At 35.3% G+C, this 22,300-nt stretch overlaps 1 protein-coding gene across 1 annotated transcript; it reads left to right on the plus strand.

Moving 5' to 3' along the window:
* The first annotated feature begins 432 nt into the window (after window positions 1-432).
* Window positions 433-3,925, plus strand: LOC113342690. Its single transcript, XM_026587150.1, has 10 exons — window positions 433-588; window positions 1,441-1,513; window positions 1,823-1,863; window positions 1,978-2,061; window positions 2,189-2,254; window positions 2,349-2,391; window positions 2,508-2,767; window positions 2,907-3,020; window positions 3,098-3,383; window positions 3,553-3,925. The coding sequence occupies exons 1-7, from the start codon at window positions 433-435 to the stop codon at window positions 2,534-2,536; spliced, it is 492 nt and encodes a 163-aa protein (XP_026442935.1). The 3' UTR covers window positions 2,537-2,767; window positions 2,907-3,020; window positions 3,098-3,383; window positions 3,553-3,925.
* Window positions 3,926-22,300: the final 18,375 nt, after the last annotated feature.

Raw genomic sequence — 22,300 nt, forward strand, 5'->3', positions numbered from 1 at the left:
ACCCTCTACTTAATTGGAATAACATGGCAATTCCAGGTTTGACTCGACTATTATGCATATATGCTTCTAAGAAAAGTTCTTACTAGTGGGAGAATGACTTGACTGATTCCTTTGGAAGGTTATTGAACCACATCATGTCTTTTAAGCTGGCTGGTAAAAATTTGCACATCACGACGTCGTATTGTCTCCATTGTGTTAACGTCATACGATAGGATCGGAGATGTTCAATTGCTTCGCCTGTGCCATCAAAGGGAGTTGTAAATTTGGGAGAAAACATTTCTTTGGAAATGGTTTGTCCAGAAAACTTGCCGCTAGGGGCAATTGTCCTGCCTCCTGCATTACTTCCTCCAACTTCTGGCCTCCTAGCCTTCCTGTGGTTTCCTTATACATCGCCTCGAGCGGAAATAATCTTACCTATACTTGGTCATCGATATGTCTCATATGGGCCTTTTTCACTACACCATTTTAAGGAATTTGCAACTCAGATTAGCAACGGCTTTAGGGCCATTGCTAACATTAGTTGCAAATTTTTCGCAACGGCGAGCAGGAGGTTGCGAACAACAACTGTTTGGTGATCAAGCATGCGAAGTACGCATGTCGTTGGGAACAGTAGGGGGTAGTAAATACACCCAAGTCAAAGTTTGGTCAAGTTATCTAGTTTTTGTTTCCACCCTTAAGAGTCTAGAAGTGGTCGGGCTTACTCTCATTCACTCTTCTTATCTCATTTCTCAACCACAAAATTTTTCCTTTCTTTCATTCTGGATCTGCAACTCTGAAGAACTTCAGCTCTCCACCTGTTCTCCGCCTGCGTTAATTCTATAATTGATTATGTTTTGTGAGATTGTGATGAACACGAGCTGATATAACAAATAGGGGATTGGACTGGAGTTCAGTTGTAACTAGAATTGATAAACAACAGCTCCGGTGATGCTGTTATTGGTCGTGGAAAAGAAAACTAGGGTTTGGTAGATGAAATAGAGGAATCAGTGAAAAAAGTTGAGTGACATGGATAATTGGTGGATGTAGTAGTCTCGAATCAAAGGAAAAAGAAGATAGGGTGAACAAATTTTAGAAATTAGGGTTTCGTAGGAAGAATTTAGAAAAGCTTTGGAAGATGAAAATGGGGTTTAAGGGAAATATTATAGTTGGGATTGAAGTGAATTAGAAAATAAGGTTGAAGAAAAAAAATCAGAGTTAGGGTTTCTGAAGTTTATTAGAGAATTGAAGTGACATTGAAGATGAAATCTGACGATTGATGATGTCCAAGAGCAAGAGAGAAAATTATATCAATCAGAAGAAGTCATTCAGATAATTAAAATTATGGTTTATTAATAACTTCGTTTGATTGGGTATAATTGATGAAATCTTAGATGGATATTGTTTGAGTAGAAGTTATGTTGATCTTATTAAGTTAAATTTTAGTTTGATTGTGAAATTTAGGGTCACAAATTTGGGGAAAAAAGAATCTTACTCGAGACAGCAATTTCCGAATCTCTCAATTATCCATATCCAGGTTTGTAACGATTCCTTGTCTGCTTTTCGTTGATTATACATAACCCTAACTTTATTTTCTTTGTTGAGAGACTAAAATTGTGTAAGATAGTTTAATTGTAGATCAAAAATTTCGTTGGTAGAAGAAAGAGTTCATGTGGTTATTGTAAATCACCTGACCGTTCCGGTGTTACTCATGTTTGGTTTCATTCAATTTCCATTACTCTTTTTTTTTTGTCCGTAATTGTTGTTATTTTAGTAATGGATGATTTGAAGAAGGTGCTTAAATTTCCATCTAACCGTTTCAATTTCTATTGTTTTGTTTCATCAGTTTCAAGAAGGTGTTTTCGATTACCCCGTGGAAAAAAAGAGGTGAAATTAGAGGCAAACCCTAATACCTCCTGACTTTCTACTGGCTTCTTATGTTAATGCTGTTTACAGTCATCTTTATTAATGCCATGCTTTATTTTTACATTTTGTTTTTAGGAAAGTGAGCATCGGTGTGAGGAGCTAGTTACACAAATTCATGTGTCTACGATGCCACTCCTGGGGCAGATAGAAGCTATGCAGGTTCTTTTTCTTTTGTCCATGTGATACTGTAGTCATGAAATTCTTTAATAAGGACTTTTATACCCTCTTAAATTATGGTGAGAAGAGGATGAGCTTTGAGATTTGTATATTTAATGAATGCTTGCAGGAGACAACTGCTAGAAGGGAAGAAGCTTGGGCTGGTGTGGAGCGATCCCTTAACTCTCGGCTCCAGGTAATATAAGTTTTTGGATTATTGCTGGAGGCCTTTTATGCAAGTATCATTCTAGGTCTTTGTTATGGGCTTACATATACTAATTGATATGCAGGAGGCAGAGGCCAAAGAATCAGCAGATGTGGAAAATGAGAGACGTATGATTGAACGCCTTTCTCAGACCATATCTCGAATGACTGTTCTTGAAGCACATGTTTCTTGATTCATTTAGTTTAATTATCTGGTAATGGATTCTTATTTATTTGCTTACTAGTGCTAGGTATTTCAGATCTCATGTCTTAGATCCGAGCAAACACAGTTAAGTTGATCTCTTGAAAAAAAAGAGACAGATAGCATATGAAAATCGATAGGAATATCTGGCAGCACAAGAGTCAGTTTCTACCTATGAAGTTCGTGTTAACCAACTTGAAGAAGAAATTAAGGAGCACAATAAGAAACACAGACACGAACTGATGGATCTAATGTCATACAAGGAACTATTGTCACAGGTAGTTTTGAGTATGGTGACGTGGGGTATGTATTGACAAGCATATCGTATACATTGTTCTTGAACTTATGCTACAACATACTGTCTCCATAACCTTCTTCTTGATGTTTTTTGTGTTCGATACTATCACGAGATTTCTGATATTGGGATCTATTTTTTTCACAGGAATTAGAACGGGAGAAAACAGCTAGATCATATTTGAAAAGGAAGTCCCATCTTCAATCTTCTGACCTGATCAATCTCATACGAACAAAACCATCAATGCGTATCTTGAAAATGGTAAATTGTTGTTTGGTTGCGCAGGTCTTAAACTTTTTTTTTTCATGATTCATTTAGATTTTCGCAATTTTTCGTAGGAAGCAACTCCATGCATAAGCATTCAAGTGCTGGAAACCTTGGCACCATGGAGGACAATTTTTTCCTTCAAGCATGTCTTGATTCATCTGAAAGCTTCTTTGAGAAGAGGCTTAGTGAAGCAACCATGACTCCATACTACCTGAGGAGTATGACTCCAAGTGATTTTGAATCTACCCTCTGCCATAAAGATGGCGAGCTAGTTTCCTTAATCGGTTATTCAATACTCTCAGCTGGTCTATGGCTGAATTCTCAGTTTCCGTCCGTGAGATGCAAGAAAAATATCAGGTCCTTACTGAATTTCCATATCTTACATACATATGTCTCATGATTTCACCTGGATAATGGCCTACACTAAGGCGAGTTATCCTATTTGATAGTTTTGCCTCTCTTTCCTTGCTTTATTTACATCGAGTGCATGTCTTCTGTAGCTTATACTCAAAGGTATATGTTACAGGTGATTGAGCTGCAACAAAGAAAGTGTGGAATTATATTTGATCTCTCTTGAAAGGTTGCTAGAATTTTGTACTTGTCAGATCCCTGAAGCATTCATATTAGAATATGATATGAATCTTGGAAGGCTGACTGAGTTGATTGTAATCATCCAGAGCCACATTACTTCTGCTGCTGGTACTGAGTTATTTGACTTGTAAGTCTGTAGTGATACTTTTATACATTTGTAGATCGTACTCAATACTTTTTGTTAACTTCAATTAAGGAATAACTTTGTATAATATAACACAGTTTTGTATACATTTGTATCGTCTATTGTGATTCTTAACAATATAGTTGTGTCAATTCAATGACATTGTAGTTTGTATATCTGCGGAATGATGAATACGGGGATCTGGGTAACTACAGGGGGGTAAATGCAAGGGGAATGGATTTTGACCAGGTCAATGAAGACTTGACCTTTTCTGTTTCTGTTGTAAATAAGTCTTCGATTTCTGTCTATTATTAAACACACTCCATTTAATATGTTCATAGAGTAACCTATTTCTGATAGATGTCCCATACTCATCAAATTATGATGTAGACCTCGTACATAGAATACATCCATGATGTATGTCTTGAACCATTCTTAAGAAAAATTCCAATTATTCCTTTTCCCATAACTGGAATGGTATAATTATTACCAAACTTAACAGTTGAATGTATAAATTCATCAAGGTTATCAAATAAATATTTTCTCCCATACATATGGTTGCTACAACCTGTATCTAAATACCACTTCTGATGAGGTAGTTCTTCCGCTGTATGACAGGCTAGTAACATATTTTCATCTTTCACATCTTCTTCTTCTTCTTCTTCTTCTTGAGTTTCTGTTATATATGTTTGATTTAAAATTTGATTTATAGTTATTAGCAGATGTCTTTCTAGGTTTTGAACACTCATTAGCAAAGTGTCCAAAATCTGCACAATTGTAAAACTGAACTTTTGTTCTATCTACTGGTCTTTTACTCTGATAACCTCCATTATTAGATCTTCCTCCAACATTATATCATCTTTGATAACGTCCATTATTAGGTCTTCCACCTGTGTTGGAACTTCCTTGGTTGTTAGTCCATCTTACTTGACTCTGTAGTGCTTCTTCAACTGATTTTGCAACAGCTGTTTTTCAAGTAGTCTTTGTTCATAAGCTTGTAAAGAACCTAACAATTGATCAAGAGTCATAGTTGCAGCTGTATTGCATTCTTCTATGGAAGTAACTTTTGATTCAAACTTCTCAGGTAAGCTTCTTAAGATCTTTTCTACAATCGCTGAGTCTTTTATATGGTGTTACCACTAACTTTCATCTCATTGACAAGATTTAATGTCTTTGACAAGAATTCTGAAATTGTCTCTGATGATTCTATCTATAAAAGTTCATATTTATATTTGAAGGTTTGTAATCTCACCTTCTTGACCTTGTCAGAACCTTTATAATAGTTTATTAAACAATCCCATGCTCTCTTAGATTCTTTGATATAAATAACTCTATCCATGATATATTCATGAATACCCTGATGAAGAATATAAGTTGCTTTAGAGTTCTTCTTCTTGTGTTTCTGTTAAAATAGCTTGCTGAGCTACTGTAATTGCATCTCCTTCTGCTGGTTCTACGTAATCTGTATTGACAATATCACATACCTCTTTATATGTGAATATTTTCTCCATATATAACCTACAATGTTCAAATTTTTTACCTTCAAACACCGACACCTTAATTGAACTTAAACTTGTCACCATCTTCTTATTCAACTGCTCATACCCACATCCCTAGAATCCGATACCAGTGCTCTGATACCAGATATAAAAAATATGATATCAAAGACTTAAAGAATGCACAATTACTCAAACTAATTCTCACGACTCAATAGACTATATATACTGATAACAAACTTGACTCTCAAGCAATAGACTTTCCTAAAAAATCAAACTCTAAAACAATAAACTCTTTTAGAATATTCACAAAACCTATACGTATTCAAATACTATAACTGGTAAACTTGTTTCTCAAGTCTTCTTCCCATGCACGCTAAACACTAGAATCAACTTATTCTAGTTTCTTCCAGAATAATGCATCAACTTCACAAAGTTTCTTCCACATATTTAACATCAACTTCTACTAGTTGCTTCCATGAACTATTTTACCATATCTTGGTTTAACCTTCAACAATATTTATTTTTTGTGTTATCTTGTATATGAAGCTGGATTTTTATTTTTTTATGTTTATGGGGATTTGTTATTTAAGGATTTTCATTTTTTATATACTATACTTTTAATTAAATTCAACAATCGCACAAGTGTCCATGTAAACGTTAGTGATAATTTTCAGCTTCAAAGAGAGCATTTTGAGCTCCATGATACCTCTAGAGGAAACCAAAAGTAAAAACCTTATTTTGGAAAGATGGTGGGGTAGGTATTGATCTACCTGGATTGTATATTTTATGCTTTATGCTTATGAAGGGCAATAAAAGAAACTAAACAATAGGCCTTACTATTCCTACATCTTTCATTAAAATTAAAGAAGATTTCCTTGATAATACAAAGAAAACCCCTGTGTATCTTGCTTGTAGTTAATCCTTCCATATTCTACCAGAAATCATATAGGAATTTGTTGTGGGTGGATTTTTTGGATAGTTTGATCAATAGCGTTTGGTCATCATCCCTTTCTGGCTCTGCACTATAAATTCCACTGTTACTAGTGATCAACAATGGACGAATTCCTTCATATTATATTATATATTAAAAACATTTTTATTAGCATAAGCAATCTCCCTTTCATTTTCTTATCCCACTGTTAACCTACCATTTTCGGAAATATGTAAACCAAAATTCATACATACCTATCCCATAAATTCTTTGGAAATTATGAAGCATGATTTTATTGTTGTAATAAAATTCCCCATGTTATTAGGTATTTTATGGTTATCCCATGTAATATAAAGAAAGTATATCTTGAAAATTAGGAAAATATAATATATCAATAAGCGGACGGACCGTGAATTATAACCCCAAAGGTGTCACTATCCATCCACAAAAAACCCAATAAAAAAAGTAACACAAAAACCCCAAATAATATGAATAATTGGAGTTTTCGATATCCACCACCATCACAAACCACCACCACCATATCCACCATAAATATATACGAGCACCACCTCCAACCATCACCACCATCACCATCAAATTCATAACCATCATTCCCACCACTAACTACAACCACTAGCAACCAACACCATATCCACCAACAAATACTATCACCATAAAAATCACCAACACCAACCAACACCAGCACTAACCAGAAACACTACCACCAAAATTTGATTTCATCATAAACTTACTGTTTCAACATTAAAATCTTTGGTTTCATGATAAAAAATAGGCAAAAATAAGATGAAACCAAATTTGGTTTCATTATAGAATTTGATGAAACCAATTTTGTTCGGGGTTTTTGTATCAATTTTTAAAAATTTGGGTTTTTTTTATCATATTTGTTTAATATGGAGTTTAAATGGATCCCAACATTTGAATGAAGTTTTTGTACTCCAAATTTGATCACCTTGGTATTTTACTACTGGTTCACCAATACAAATATTATCAAAAGGCAAAGTAATTAAGATATAGCGATCTCGAGGAACTTTTTCTACGGTTGTTTTCTTCAAATGAACCTTTCTATAGGAGTATGGGGTTCATGTTAATAGAAGAACCCAATATTATGCATTTTGGTTTAACTCAAAAATATGTATATCTAACCTCAGAACGGTTTTTTTTTTTTGTTATTGGGATTCTTGTGAGGATTACAAGACCTTTGCCAAAAATATGTTTAGAAAATAATTTGTTCGGATATATGACACCTTTTTGTTCACTTTGTGGTTATTGTATTTGTTATCAAAAAGTGGGAATGTCATTCCATTGAACTTGTGTCTTTGAGAGATGGAAAACTGGTTATGAAATTTGTGAGGCGGTAGACGACCCTGTGTGCGCCAATAGATGCAAGCATACTATATGTGAGGTTATAGGGAACGCTTTTGCTCTTACTGAAATTTTGGTCATGATTGGTATTCTAAAAGAGCAAATGCCCTGACTATAACCCCAGATTTGTTACTTATCTTGCTTCTATTGATGCAAAACTGGCTCTCCTAACGTTTGATAATTCAAGACCATTTTTCATCATTGATCTAAGCCATGATCCTTTCAAGCGGGATACCATTGAGTCATTATCCTTTACATTCGCTTGTCTTGAGTTTGATCCTTCAAGGAAAAAAACAATAACCGCAAATATAATGTATGTGAAGATATCTAACAGATACTAGAAAAATAAAACTTCCACGACAAAGAAACTGATAGTAGTGATGCCATTTGTTTTCTCTCATGATTGAAAGACGCATATTGCTGGAAGAAAACGATGACATTGAACAAATTGAACTCCATAGAGACGACATCAAACCTGAACAGCTGAATGCGAATGTTAATGATCCCCCTGAAAATTTGATTGGAGAGGATGATGTAACATTTTATTTTGTTTTGTTACAATGATGATGAGGTAGGTGGTGGAGAGGTTGAGTGAGACTATGAGGCTGAAGAGGTTGAGGTTCAAGAAAAAACAATAGACAGGACTCTAGTTCTAGTAATCATTTTGATGAACCCAGTAGAAGAAATGATCCTGTAGAACCACTAGGTAACGTTTGAAGATCTTGTATTTGTCCCCTGCTGTTTGTTTTTCATTAAATAATATAAAATTAAATACACAAGTGTTTATTTTTTTATTTTATTTTTTTTCTTTGGATACCACTCAGCATGATAAAATTTGTTTCAATGGGCTCTAAGCTTCAAGGATTTTGAAGACGTCTCTTTTAAAACCGTTGTTGAGAATTGGTTTAGTGTTTACTTCGTACCTTCTTAGTTTTAGAGTTTATTAGGGATCTGTATTTTGTATCTCTTTTTCTTTTTTCTATTTCTTTCCTTCCTTTTGGATGGGTATAATTCTTTTGTACTCCCCTTTTGGTCTTAATAAAATCTTCTTTTTCGATCAAATTTTTTTTATATCTTTTTTGGTATTTTCATTTTCAGATATCCTGAGAAAACAAAGAACAAGATACAAACGATCCACAAAAAGAAATAGGGAAGATAATTAAGTCAAAAAACACAAGGGTCCATTGTATGACAAGATTGGTACAACTGTATAGATATTTTGAAGATTCTAATGGAAAGAAATGTTGCGCTAAAACCCTGCGGAAGCGATTTTCACAGCTACACAATGGTACTCTAAATATTGGAAAGAACACAAACTAGGAAAAAAAGAGACGATAATTAACGAGGTTGAATACTCGGGAAAAAGATGTATATATTATCATATGGGAGAAAACATATAAACCCTAAAAGAGAAAGAATTATTTTTGACGTGTATTTTCCAGGTTCTCTACTAGGATATTTATATACTCATAGGTATGGAAAAGGGTTCCATAACTTAGCTAACAAGTTTCTAGATTTTAGGAATAAGAAACCAAATAAGAGTTATCAAACCTCTTATCACTAACTAGGATAGGATGCTCAACTCCACCGTCTGCTAAAGTTTGAGTTCATCTCAAATTCACCACCGACCTATGTATCTTCTAGGATAGGATACAGGTTTTGGAGTTCCACACAATTTGGACTCTCCCTTAAAACCGTGTCCTATCATCTAGCGACCAGCGATTCTCCACCTCGGATCATGCATTCATGCATGATATGATCAATAAAAAATTCACCTTCGTCTTCCAACGACGATCACCAAAGGATTCCTACGTATCCTTCACAAGGATTCAAACCAACCGTAGTTCATTTAATGGCCTTGCTAGAAGTCCTCCACTAGGTTCCTAAGAACCTCTACCCCAAAGGGTCTCACCAAACCAGAAGAATGTGGATCAATTTCGAGCAATGAAGAAACTTGACCCCAAATACTCTTTTCGTTAACATATCAACTGGATTTTCTTTGGTATCGATCTTCACATGTATAATGTCTTCTTCTTCCAAAATTTCTCTAACAAAGTCAAATCCAACATATATATGTTTGGTTATGGCATGATGCACTTGATTCTTAGCCAACTAAATTTCACTAAGACTATCGCAATGTACAGGCAGCTGTTTCTGCACAACACCCAAGTCATCTGGAAAACTATGTAACCATATAGCATCCTTAAATGCATGTCACTGCCATATACTCCGCTTCAGTAGTTCAGAGCGCCATAGTAGACTGCAAGATTGATCTCCAACAAACTGGTGCTCCAACCAAGGTAAATACATACCCTGTAGTTGAACGTCTTTTGTCCAAATCACCAGCATAGTCAGAATATACAAAACCAAGAGATAGCTGATTGTTCACATCTTCCTTCACAAACTCCAAGCCAACATCAATAGTACCATAAAGGTACCTCAAAATCCACTTCACATCTTTCCAATGTTCTTTACCAGGATTATGCATATAACGACTGATCATACTTAATGCATGTGAAATTTCTGGCCTCGTACATACCATCGTATACATCGAGCTACCAACATCACTATCATATGGGACTTGGGCCATATACTTACACTCTTCTTTAGTAGTAGGAGACATATAAGAACTCAACTTAAAATGAAGACCAAGGGGAGTAATTACAGATTGAGTTCCTTTGCAGACACCAAATTTCTGTAAAACTTTCTTCAAGTATGCATTTTGAGACAAACAAACTTTACCCTTCTCTCTGTCACTTTGAATATTCATTCCAAGAATCTTCTTAGCTCCTCCCATATCTTTCATCTCGAATTCAGCTGACAATTTGTTCTTCAAATTCTCAATCTCTTTCTTGTTATTCAATGTTATCATCATATCATCGACATACAAGAGAAAATATATGAAAGACCCATCACGTAGATTCTTGAAATATAAACAATGGTAATAGTGACTTTTTTTGTATGTACGACCAATCGTAAACTGATCAAATCGCTTGTACCACTGTCTTGGATACTGTTTCAGCGTATACAACGATTTTTTTCATCTTACATAAACAATCTTCTTTTCCAGCAACTTTGAACCCACTCGGCTGAGTCATATAGATCTCGTCTTATAAATCATCATGTTAGAACGTATTCTTGACATCTAGTTGAACTAGATCAAAATCATATTGTGCTACCAAGGACAACAAAATTCGGATTGATGAGTGTTTGACAACTTGAGAGAACTCATTGTAGTTAATCCGTCCTCTTTGAGCATAACCTTTAAAAACTAACCTTACTTGTAGCATACTTGTTTCACCTGAGATCCTTCTTTATTAGCATATACCCATTTGCACCCAATAGCCTTCTTACCATTCAGAAGCTTCATAAGAACCCATTTGCCATTCTTGTAAAGAGACTACATCTAATCTTGCATAGCATCTTCCCATTCTTGACGTTCTACCTTGTGTATATCTTGAAAATAGGTATTAGGAAAGCCTTCTTAAACACCTAGTAATGCATAAGTTACAAAATCATCCATCCAACCAGGTTTCCAGGTTTACCTTCTTGGTTTGCTGGTTGTTATGGTCTCGGTGACTGTAGCTTCTATATCATCTAATACTTCTTGTTCCTCTTCATTAACATCGTCACTATCATTTAGAACTTCAGTAGTTACCTCACTTGTAGGCGCCACGCCTTCGGAAGTAGTCTTAATATATATAGACTTAGATGAAAATGTTAGAGTTGCATCAACCTCCACCTTCTGCAAAGGATCACTGGTATTGGTGCTTTTTTTCTCCACCTGCCGAGAACCCCAAGACTTCACCATAGACGCTTCATCAAATGTAACGTCTCTAGTCATGACTATATTCTTCTCTACTGGATTCCAAATTTTGAACCATTTGACTCCTTTCTTCACACCCATAACAATTCCTTTAACAGCACGGCTATCAATCTTGTTTTCACTAACATGATATCAAACAGGGAAACCAAAGATATGAATTGAGTCATAGTCATAAGATGGTTTACCATACCACTTCTCCATTGGAATTTTACCTTCTAACGCAACTGATGGAAACCTATTAAAGAGGAATCATGCATATGTAACTTCCTCATCCCAAAACGCTTTACCTAATCCAGTATTAGATAACATACATCGTACCTTTTCCAGCAAAGTACAATTCAGGCATTCAGCTACCTCATTTTTTGCAGTGTTTTCTTTACTGTGAAGTACCTCTGTATTCCCTCATTCTAACATACTTGCAAGAATGAATCACTTTTGTACTCTCCACCATTGTATGAACGTAGTACCTTTATCATTCTGTCAGTCTGAGTCTCAATTGCCTTTTTCCTCCTCACAAAGATTTCTAGGACTTTATCCTTATGCCTCATGGTGTACACCCATACACACCTAGAATAATCATCAATAAATGACATAAACCAATGTTTCCCTCCCTATGATGCATTCTTGGAGGAACCCCAAACATCTAAGTGAACATAATCAAGAACTCCACTAGTGTTGTGGATTTTTGTGCCAAAGCTTGTTCTTGTCTTCTTTCCTTTCACAAAATGTTCACAAAACTCTAACTTGCAGGTAATAGCATCTTTCAACAAATTTTGTCGAATTAAAGAATATAACGACTTATCACCTGGATGTGCAAGCCGCATATGCCATAACTTCGTGGTCTCCATAGCTGCAGCCTCGATGTGTTCCGAAATAGCCACATCTCATGTTACTGTAATCCCAGTTAAGTAATACAAGTTGTGATGTCGTGTGCCCTTCATGATTATCAGCGATCCAGATATTACCTTTAGAATGTCATTTTCAGCAACTAACTTGTAGCCGTTAGCTACCAAAGTTCCGAGCGAAATCAGATTCTTCTTCACGGGAGGTACAAACTTTACTTCCTTCAGCTCTCGAACCATACCATCATGCATCTTGATACGAACATTACCAATCTCGATCACCCTCCAGGTGTGATTATTCTTCATACGCACTTCTCCATCAAACTCTTCAAAGCTTGAGAACCAGTCCTGATGAGGACAGTAGCACCGGAATCTAATACCCACGTTCCGTCAGTTACGATACAAGTTGATGGTATCACAGTCAGCAAAAAATATGAAGCTTCATATGAATCATCACTTGCTTTAACAATGTTCACCTCGGTCTTGTTTTTATCCCTTTCTCTATATTTACGCTTGGTAAAATCCTTAGCCCAACGTACAAAGTCATGAGACCATGCACAATCATCCTTCTGCAGACGCGCTCTTGAATTTGAACGCCTTTCACTTTTCCACGATCACCAGTCTTATTTCTCCTGTCTATTGAACGACCTCTTGCAAGAAGCAAGTCATTGTTAGCTTCACTTGAAAGGTCTTCACGGTCCATCTTCCTGAACTCCTCACTACTCAATGTTGTAGTGACCTCAGCGTATGTCATCTTATCCTTTCCGTGCATTAAAGCCTTAATAACAGTTTCATACCTTTTAGGAGGAGGGTTTATCAGACACAAAGCTTGTTCCTCGTCCTCGATTGTCTCGTCAATCTTAACCAACTCATCAAGAAGTTTATTATATGAATCTAGGTGCTCTGTCAGAGTTGCACCTTTCTTCATGTTATAGCGATACAAATTTCTCTTAAGATGTATCATATTTGGCACGTTCTTCACAAGGTATTCCTTCTCTAACTTTTCCCATAGATCCTTAATTGAAGTCTCGTGCTGGTAATTAACTCTTACTTCCGTTGCTAAACACCCTCGAATCGAAGCAAGACATAATTTATTCATCTTATTCCACTGCTTGTCAGACATCTCCGCTGGACGATCTTCTAGAGCTTCTTCTAGGTCAATATGAACAAGAGCATCCATTACGTTCTCCATAAACCAAAGTTATTTGTTCCGGTGAACTTTTCAACCTTCAGTTGTGATCTATGAGAATCTAGTATTTCTTCTTTTGTTTCTTTATCTTTACTTGTGCACGATGGTTCTATCGGTTCCTCAGTTTCGGAATCAACCATTGTTCACAAACAAACAAATACAGATAAAAAAAAACTAAATTTTGAGATCAGAATTACCTCAAACAACTTCACCCCCACTGCAATATTACGAATACCCATAATTCCAAGAACGTAACCTGAGCTCTTGATTCCAATTGTTGTGCTAAAATCCCGCGGAAGTGATTTGCACAGCTACACAATGGGTACTCTAAATATTGTAAAGAACACAAACTAGAAAAAAAAAAGACGAGAATTAACGAGGTTGAATCATCAGGGAAAATTAGAGATTTATATATTATCGTATGGGAGAAAACGTATAAACTCTAAAAGAGAAAGAAGAATTTTTTATTTGTATTTTCTAGATTCTCTACCAGGCTATTTATATACACATAGGTGTGTAATAAGGTTCCATAACTTATTAGCTAACAAGTTTCTAGACTTTAGGAATAAGAAACCAAATAAGAGTTATCAAAACTCTTATCACCGACTAAGCTAGGCTGTTCCAGCTCCATGACTGCTCAAGTTTGAGTTCATCTCAAACTCTCCACCGACCTATTATCTTCTAGGATAGGAAACACGTTTTGGAGTTCCACACAATTTGGACTCTCCCTTAAAACCGTGTCCTATCATCTAGCGGCCAACAAGAAAGGTATAGCAAACTTTGATGAGCAGGTTACATTTAAAAGTTTATATAGAACAGAAATGGCTAGTTACATGTGTGACTTGGTACGGCGGGAGTTGGACTCAGGCTGTTGAACTGAAAGAAGGTGACACAAAGGTTAAGTTATGGCGTCACCTTCCATTTGAACTACCTGGGGCCAACATCTCGTCGCACTAATTCACTCATACAACTAGCGATTTTTGCTCAATGTTGGCGTTTAAATCTATCACACTTATCAAAGTGTACTACGCTTTTCTTGCCCTGAATCTTGTCAAACCACTGTTTTTGAACCAAAGCTCAAAATCTTTAGGTACTGAAATATGGGGATGACTGCGTTGATTAAGAGCTGACTAGGAAACACATCCTATTCCCACCTTCGTCACTCTCGTCAGTAATACGAGACAAGAGCTGACTGTTGACATTGACTACTTAAACGATCAACTAGTAATTCAGATTTTTTTTTCTTTAGATTTGAAATAACTCATAAAAAAACAAGAAAATAAGAAGCAGATATGAATATGGCTCAACTCTAGGTTGAGTGCAAATTTTCTGCACCCCATAAAAACGAGGATGCACATATATATACCTGTTTCCATTCAGTGATTGAGTTTAAAAACCACTTCAGTGTATCAGTGAATGTTGTTTTATTTATTTATTTTATAATTTTAAGCATAATAGTTTAGGAAATGAATTATCTGATAGAAAAGATGGGTAATTGTGCACCCAAGATTTTGCTGTACATAAATTTGGATTTTACATCTAATGCGTTGGCGAGAAACTATTGGTTATTTGAGAGAAGTTATTCATGAATTTTCGGTCAACTGAATGGGTACGTCATATGTGTAGGGAGTTCGATTAACAATATATTTCATTAATCAAAGTAAAATCTGAATTCGAAAGATGTATATGACTCAAAAAAGGATAATGTCAAATTGCTTCTTGTTCTACTCGGAAATCGATCAATAACGGATAAAAAACATAAGAACGTAATGTACATGCATTAGCATACATCTATCTTGAGTATATCTTAGTTACAATCGTTTTAACTACACCAAAGTACTCCATTAATTTCTTTAATTGAAAAAACTCAATTATCTTCATCTCTTGTATTTGGGGTTTTCAGCTTGAGTACAACACAATTCTGAAGCCTAAGGTCCCTAAATTATCTCGCTTAAGGGGCGTTAATGTGTTTCTTCCTGCGTCTTCAAGAAAGACTGCACCATCCGTCCTTGCTCAACTTGCAACTCCACTTGCTAATTTGATATGGAAAACTAATATATGGTTTCCTTGGCTCATAATTGCACTGATCTTCACAATCAATCGTTGCATTGATTATTCTTAGCTACTTGATTGGTGTTCTTCCCTATGGTGTTCTTCCCTATGTAGGTTAGCGCCACGCATGTTTAACGGCATGCAATTAGGTTCCCTGAACCAAATTATTTGACTTGAATTTTCTCAACTTGGAGTATCAACTTTTGAATTTAGTTGTTAATTAACTTTAATTGCATCAAGTGGGATAAATAAATGAAGTTGTACTAAGAAAAAATTTTCTTGCCCACTTCGCACGAATCTTCGCTCCTTCATCTGGGATATGAGGTCTGAATGCACCTTCATCTGGTCATGAAGCCAACTAAATCAGAATACCTAAATAACAATTGTTTTCTGGATTGATCGAATCAATTGGAATCGATCTGGTAATGGGTCAAGTCATAAATGCACGGTATGCACCCATTGACTTTCCAAATATAGGAATCGATCCTGTTTTGAGTCGTACGATTGAGATAAGACCATTCTGGAAGAAAAAAAGATAGCACCAAATATACACTATATAAGGTCGACATCCACTTATATAGAGAGTTGTATCATCTCATCCATCAAAAAAAAAAAAAAGTAGTATTAAGGTTAAATTTTCAAGAGCTAGACATGGAAAGCAAAAACTACACGAGTCTTTTGCTTGTTGTTCTTGTGGTCATCTCGCTCTTGTTTATTTCTGCGGATGCTAGAAACATGCTGGAAAGAAAGACGCTGGAATGTTATTCCATCGGGTCGGGTTGTGGAGGCTTCACCTTCCAGTATTGTTGTCACCCATTGCAGTGCATTTACAGTGGTCCGTTTTGGGCTATGGGTACTTGTAAGTTGTAAGGAGTGATTGATTATATATGGGCTTAATGTGTTCTTTGTATTTCTTGTGTATCTTTTACATCTAGTTGTTTTTTGGTTTTTGAATAAGATCACTGAAATATTATATTGATCATCTAGTATTAGTTATATGCAGGTCACGTGCAACCAATCCTGGATAGATAGTACTTCATTTTGGTCAATTAGTATCCATGCATCATAAGTTTCTTTCGTTATGTTTAGCTTTATGTGTGTACCTCTTGTCATTCTCTGAATAAAATTAAGCCAGATCTTCACTTTTACTTTTTTGTGATTTTCTAGTAAGTTTTTGGGTTCCATGGGTCAATACCACATTTTGTTTTCCGTTTGTTTTTTTGCTAATCTCGTCGACACATCATAAATTTAAATTTATCGAACAACAACTGCAACGGGCCTCTTCCTCTTCCACCGATAAATTTAAGTTACTTTGATCTGTCACAAAGTAAATTTAGTGGGGAGATCTCAACAAAGAAAAAAAAAACATGGCAAAAGACTACTATCCCCCCAAACCTGCAAAAACAAGAAAATGCAACATAGGAACCAAAAAACAACTAGATGCTAAAATTGTACTTCTTTCTAGTAATGAACTAGTGGGATTAATACCGTTCTAGTAATGAACTAGTTGGATTAATACCATTTATGGACCCTAGAATAAGTTTAATTTCCGGTTGGACTCTACTATTAACTATTTATTTGGGCTTAGGACCAAACGGTAAATTTCCCAAACCAAGAGCAACTCCTATGGGCATCGGCGGTTATTTTGGAAAGCGAAGGAGATATTACCTTGTAGAGTAGTATTTGTGGCGAAGTGGTGTGGGGAGATCAAGTGTGGTAAAGTTCACTGTCTACGTCAAGAAAGTCGATTTCGATAACATGGCAAGTGTCCTTGGAACATCCAAATCCATGCCAGTTGCCGCAGTTTTGGTTGAGCGATGTTGATTATTAGAAACAAGAACACGAAGTGAAGAAGATAAAATGATGTAAGTTGAGTATGGTTATTGAATGAATTCATGCCTAGCAAACTGTAAATCTATCCATTCAATCAGATTATGTAAAAGCGGTTACTTGATCAACGGAATATGCAGAATGCTCGGTTACAGACATTTTATAGACTTATTATTTTCTTTCCGTTAATCTCTAACTCTCACGAGTCCAACCAACACTCTCATTGACTGACAAGATTAATTAGAGTAGTTGATCACGGAGCTTCACTCAAAAGTAAGACTGCATTTGTAACTTTGGCAAACAATTCGACTATATAAAACTACTACCAATCAAGATTCAAAGATAAACAAGATGAATAAAACTTGAAAGTAAAGATGAACAGAACTTGAAAATAAAGATGAACACAAGCATATAACGTATTTCGGTCTTGCAGACCTACATCCACTATGAAGAAACAAACTCTTTATTATTGAAGGTCTTACCCTTAGATGAATTACAAATATCACTTAGACTATTCACTCTTTCTTTCTCTAATTCTCTCTCTGGAATTCTCTGTAAAAAGACCACTAAACATTACATGTCCATTTCTTTTTACACACTAGTGAAAAATAGAAGTTCCGCGACTGTCAGGACAGGTCATACATACGAGTTAAACGATCAGTTCTAACGGTCTCTGAAGAGTCGCTGAAAAAGCGTCTTTGGACGACACTTGGCCGTGGGTCTCAGAATACGACTGATTTTAAGAGTAATTACAGTCCCCCGTCGGTGGGTCATAGATTTAAATTATAATATAAAAAATATAGATTCAGATTTATGCCTGAATGGCTGAATCTGAAATAATCTGACTGCATAAAAGTCAAGTCAAACTGAACTCAAATTAAAGGAAAGTCAAATGGAACTCAAATAAAATCAAGTAAAAAAATTAAACTTAAAGTTTGATTCAAAATTATCTGAAATGGAGCTCAAATTCAAATTACTATTCAGACCAAAATTATTCAAAGTTCACAAAGTATGAAAACTGGACTAAGTTCATTATTGAACATCAAATTCTTTTAATAGCTCCACCTTACAAAATAGAGGGACCAGGTCATTAATCCCCAAGAAAATAATTAAGCACAACAACACCTTCAATATCCTAAGCAATTATCCAATTTTCCAGCATTTTTGGTACTTCCAAAATATAGTTCACAACTCTATCGTAACTATTGAGAGAACAAACATGAACAAAATAAAAGTACAGACCTGCAATTTTGTCATAAAATTCTTTGATCAAATTGGTGAATCTTGCATCAGCGGGAGACAAGTAAACACCTCCTTCTAAGGCTGCTTTAGCTGTTTGGTACTCCTTTAGCTTAAAAATACAGTGCTGTAACAAGAAATAAAATGTCACAATGACATCAAAATCTAAGTGTAATATTATCAAGAAAGGTTGCATCGAAATACATTTTCCAAGAAAACATCTACATAATTAAGTTCAGAATTGAAGTATGAACAATAAAGTAACCTTTGCAAGACAAACACACAATTAAACTCATGTGAGTAATTATCAATCGGAAAAATGCCAATCACTTGGGTACCTCTAAGGACTAAAAATTCGCATTCTAACAGAATTATTAACCTGCAAAGCTTTAATCTAATAAAATATGATTCATAGAATACACCAAACTTGTGCCATTTAGAGCACCGGATGGGTTGAATAAGGATAAATTGACTAACAAGATGATCAAGTCTAAGTAAGTACAAATAAGGCTCTATCTAGGTAAACATGAAGAGGGTCTTTTAGACACAGAGCTTACCGTTTATCATTTAGCTTTCTGCTGCTTATGTAGTCTGTTGTCAATTGTCACTCAACAATATTCGAGTGTCTTATCCTATTATGATTTTCCTGCAATAAAAACTACCTAGTATTAGTAAACATAACGAAAATACACACAAGATGCGAAACTTGGAGAACTTTAAACGCTACCGGATAAGGACAATTTATTCACCTCTACCAATAGTCGTTATTGCAGGTACATGCAGTATCCATGGTACTTCTCCAAATGCAGAAACTTCCAACCATCTGGTACAACACAGTAACCGCAATGCGGTAGCTACAATTCAATGTGTACCTCTGGAGATGAAGTGGGTTTGGTTTTGTAATCCTTGGAAGCAACTACTCATTGTAATGGTGTTTTGAGTTTAATCAAAGTTGTAAGAGAACATTTTAGATAATGAGTATCCAATTATAAATATATAATTTCACATAAGAATAAGAGAAAAATGATTATGTTCTTTGTACCTTGTCAAACAACTCAAAAACTGTTCTTGCAGGAGGAATCCATTCATCAGTTGCAAAGTGGAACTCCCGAGTCTTCGTCACCTAACGTTTTGAGTAATAGTAAATACTCAAACTCGTTAATACTAACAGTAAATGTCATCTCAAAGACATTTACTGCAAATACAAGGTACCTAGACTTATGACAATGCGATGGAAGCCGGATAGAATTTCCATCTTCAAGTTCAGGTGCAACCTGAAACCTGAACAACCGTACTCATTAGTCCAACAAATGACGGATAACATGACAGAAACAAAAATATATCTAGTTATAATAATCAAATAAATCTGCATCACCTGAGCTTATAAAATTGACCTTCTTCCCTCCTTCAACAACTCCACCTCCTTTACAAGCAGTACTCCATCATACAAACAAATCTCCAAATCAATAATCATTTTTAATAAATTGGAATTCACAAAACTAGAACCTAATAACTCGGTACTCTATCACCCAAATACCAAAACAAAACACCAATCGAACATGCCCAATGAGTATTCTACAAGGCATAAATACTTTCAAGCAAAAAATCTTCAATACAATAAAATAAAGATTAAAGAGTACTTTATTCAGACGAAAAAAGGAAAATAGTTTGAAGATAAACACTCACTTGCCTTTGTTGCAAACCCCGTGTTGGTCAAGGCATAGAGATAAAGCGAGGGCATTTAAATTAGATAGCTAATAAGAAACACTTAACCTGGTGTCACTCTCTAGAGCATCTTTAGATGAACTGATGCCCCCAGCCATACCTTTATCGAGTATCAGTCGAGAGTAAGAGTCACTACACATAAACTTATTGTTCACAAAAACGCAATCTGAACATAAATCTAATGGACGGAAATCCCACAACTTAATTCTTATTGTTCACTAAATCGCAATCTGAACATAAATATAATGGACGGCAATCCCACAAATCAATTCTTATTGTTCACTGAATCGCAATCTAAACATAAATATACTCCGCAAGGTGTTCATTTGCACCAACTGCATTTTTCTTCTCTAACTGGAAAGGTGTAACCAACTGAGCCAAAAGTAAAAGATGGTTTTCTAGACATTTACTAATCTCGATGAAATTAAAAGAAATGCAGCAAGTAACAAAAGCCAAACTATATCTTGTTCTATGAAACTTCTTATGAAAGAAGACAAATAGTAAACATTTCAATAAAAAACTTGCGCAAAAATACCATAAAATGTCATTCGATATATTTAAAACTTCAAAATGACATGTTACGTAAAATTGACCATATCATATCTCAAAAAAGGAAGTTTTTATCATGGTGATTCATACTTGGTCCATTTAGTATAAAGTATAAACCTAGAGTGCACTTATAGAGTTTATAGAGCAATATGGGATTCTATATCAGGGTATCATCAGAACTATTTAATACAGAAATGGCTCCTTCTTAAAACCTATTAAAACTTTCAGTAACTGGTTTTCAAATCGTTTACGACATTCGCATGGTCAGGTGTGAGCGAAGATATCATGTTACATTATTCAAATGGATCAAATTTCTGAAATTTGGAAACCTTAAAAATAAATATTTGAACATCAAACTTACAAGCGGCCAAACTTATTCTGAATAATTATATTTGATGTATCAGAAGCTGCAGCAAGAGCCTCTAAAATACCAACACCAACAAATGGAGCCTTTGGCAACACAAGCATCTCATCAGTAACGATGCCAGCATGATGCTGAAAATACAATACCGAGAAATATACCACAACATATCTAGAGAGTGAAACACAAAATAATGCTTAAATGCATGATCCGCCAACCAATTGAATGAGCCTTCGCAATGTCCGGAAAAATATGAAACTCCCAATCAAACTGGGAATTTTTTATAATTGTTTTATTCAATTCAAGAAACAAGAGTCAAGAAGCTTTTTCTGCCTACAAAATAACAACAATAAAACCCCAAATTTACTCATTCAATCATCAAAGTGCAAAAATTAAAACTCAAACAAAACCAAATGAAGTAAATCTATCAAAATTCACTTGATTGAAATAGCAAACCTGAGTTCGTGAAACACAGTACTAAATATGTAGAAACACCCAATTCTTGTATCATCAGAATGTCGTAGTACACAGAAGATATGAGAACTTCAAGTGAGTTAACAGCTCCTGAAATCGATCCAAAAACAGCTCCTTTAGAAACTAATTACCTCTAAAACTCATGAAATCAGAATACCCCTAAAACCCAAATTGAAGACACAAAAACAAAATAATTATCTCACCTCACAGAACAGAAGCAGTGTAACCAACAATCTCTTAGAAAACTGAGCCATCTTTTAAATCAGCACTACTACCACACCATCGTTATCAGGAATGACAACAAGAACCAGTTGAAGTAAACGACAACCCTAATGAAGAAAAATAACACTTCAAGCGAAACTACAACTAGGAAAATCAAGATCTTGAAAAATTCACCCTGACCCTAATATTAAAAATCATTTTCTATAGTTGAAAATGATGAATAAAATTGAGACATAGATAATTACCCCAATGAATCGTAAGAAGGATTTCATGATTCACAACACACGGACTACAATTGAAATCGATTATTTGTTTGAGGGTATTGACTTATATTTCACCTTCCGGATCTGGATCCATTGTAGAGGAAGAAGATGGTGGAGGTGGATCGAGAGAAAATTAATGTTTAAACTTATGGAGAGAGAAAAGAAGGGCGTTCT

The sequence above is a fragment of the Papaver somniferum genome, unplaced genomic scaffold (assembly GCF_003573695.1).
Source record: "Papaver somniferum cultivar HN1 unplaced genomic scaffold, ASM357369v1 unplaced-scaffold_46, whole genome shotgun sequence".
NCBI lineage: Eukaryota > Viridiplantae > Streptophyta > Magnoliopsida > Ranunculales > Papaveraceae > Papaver > Papaver somniferum.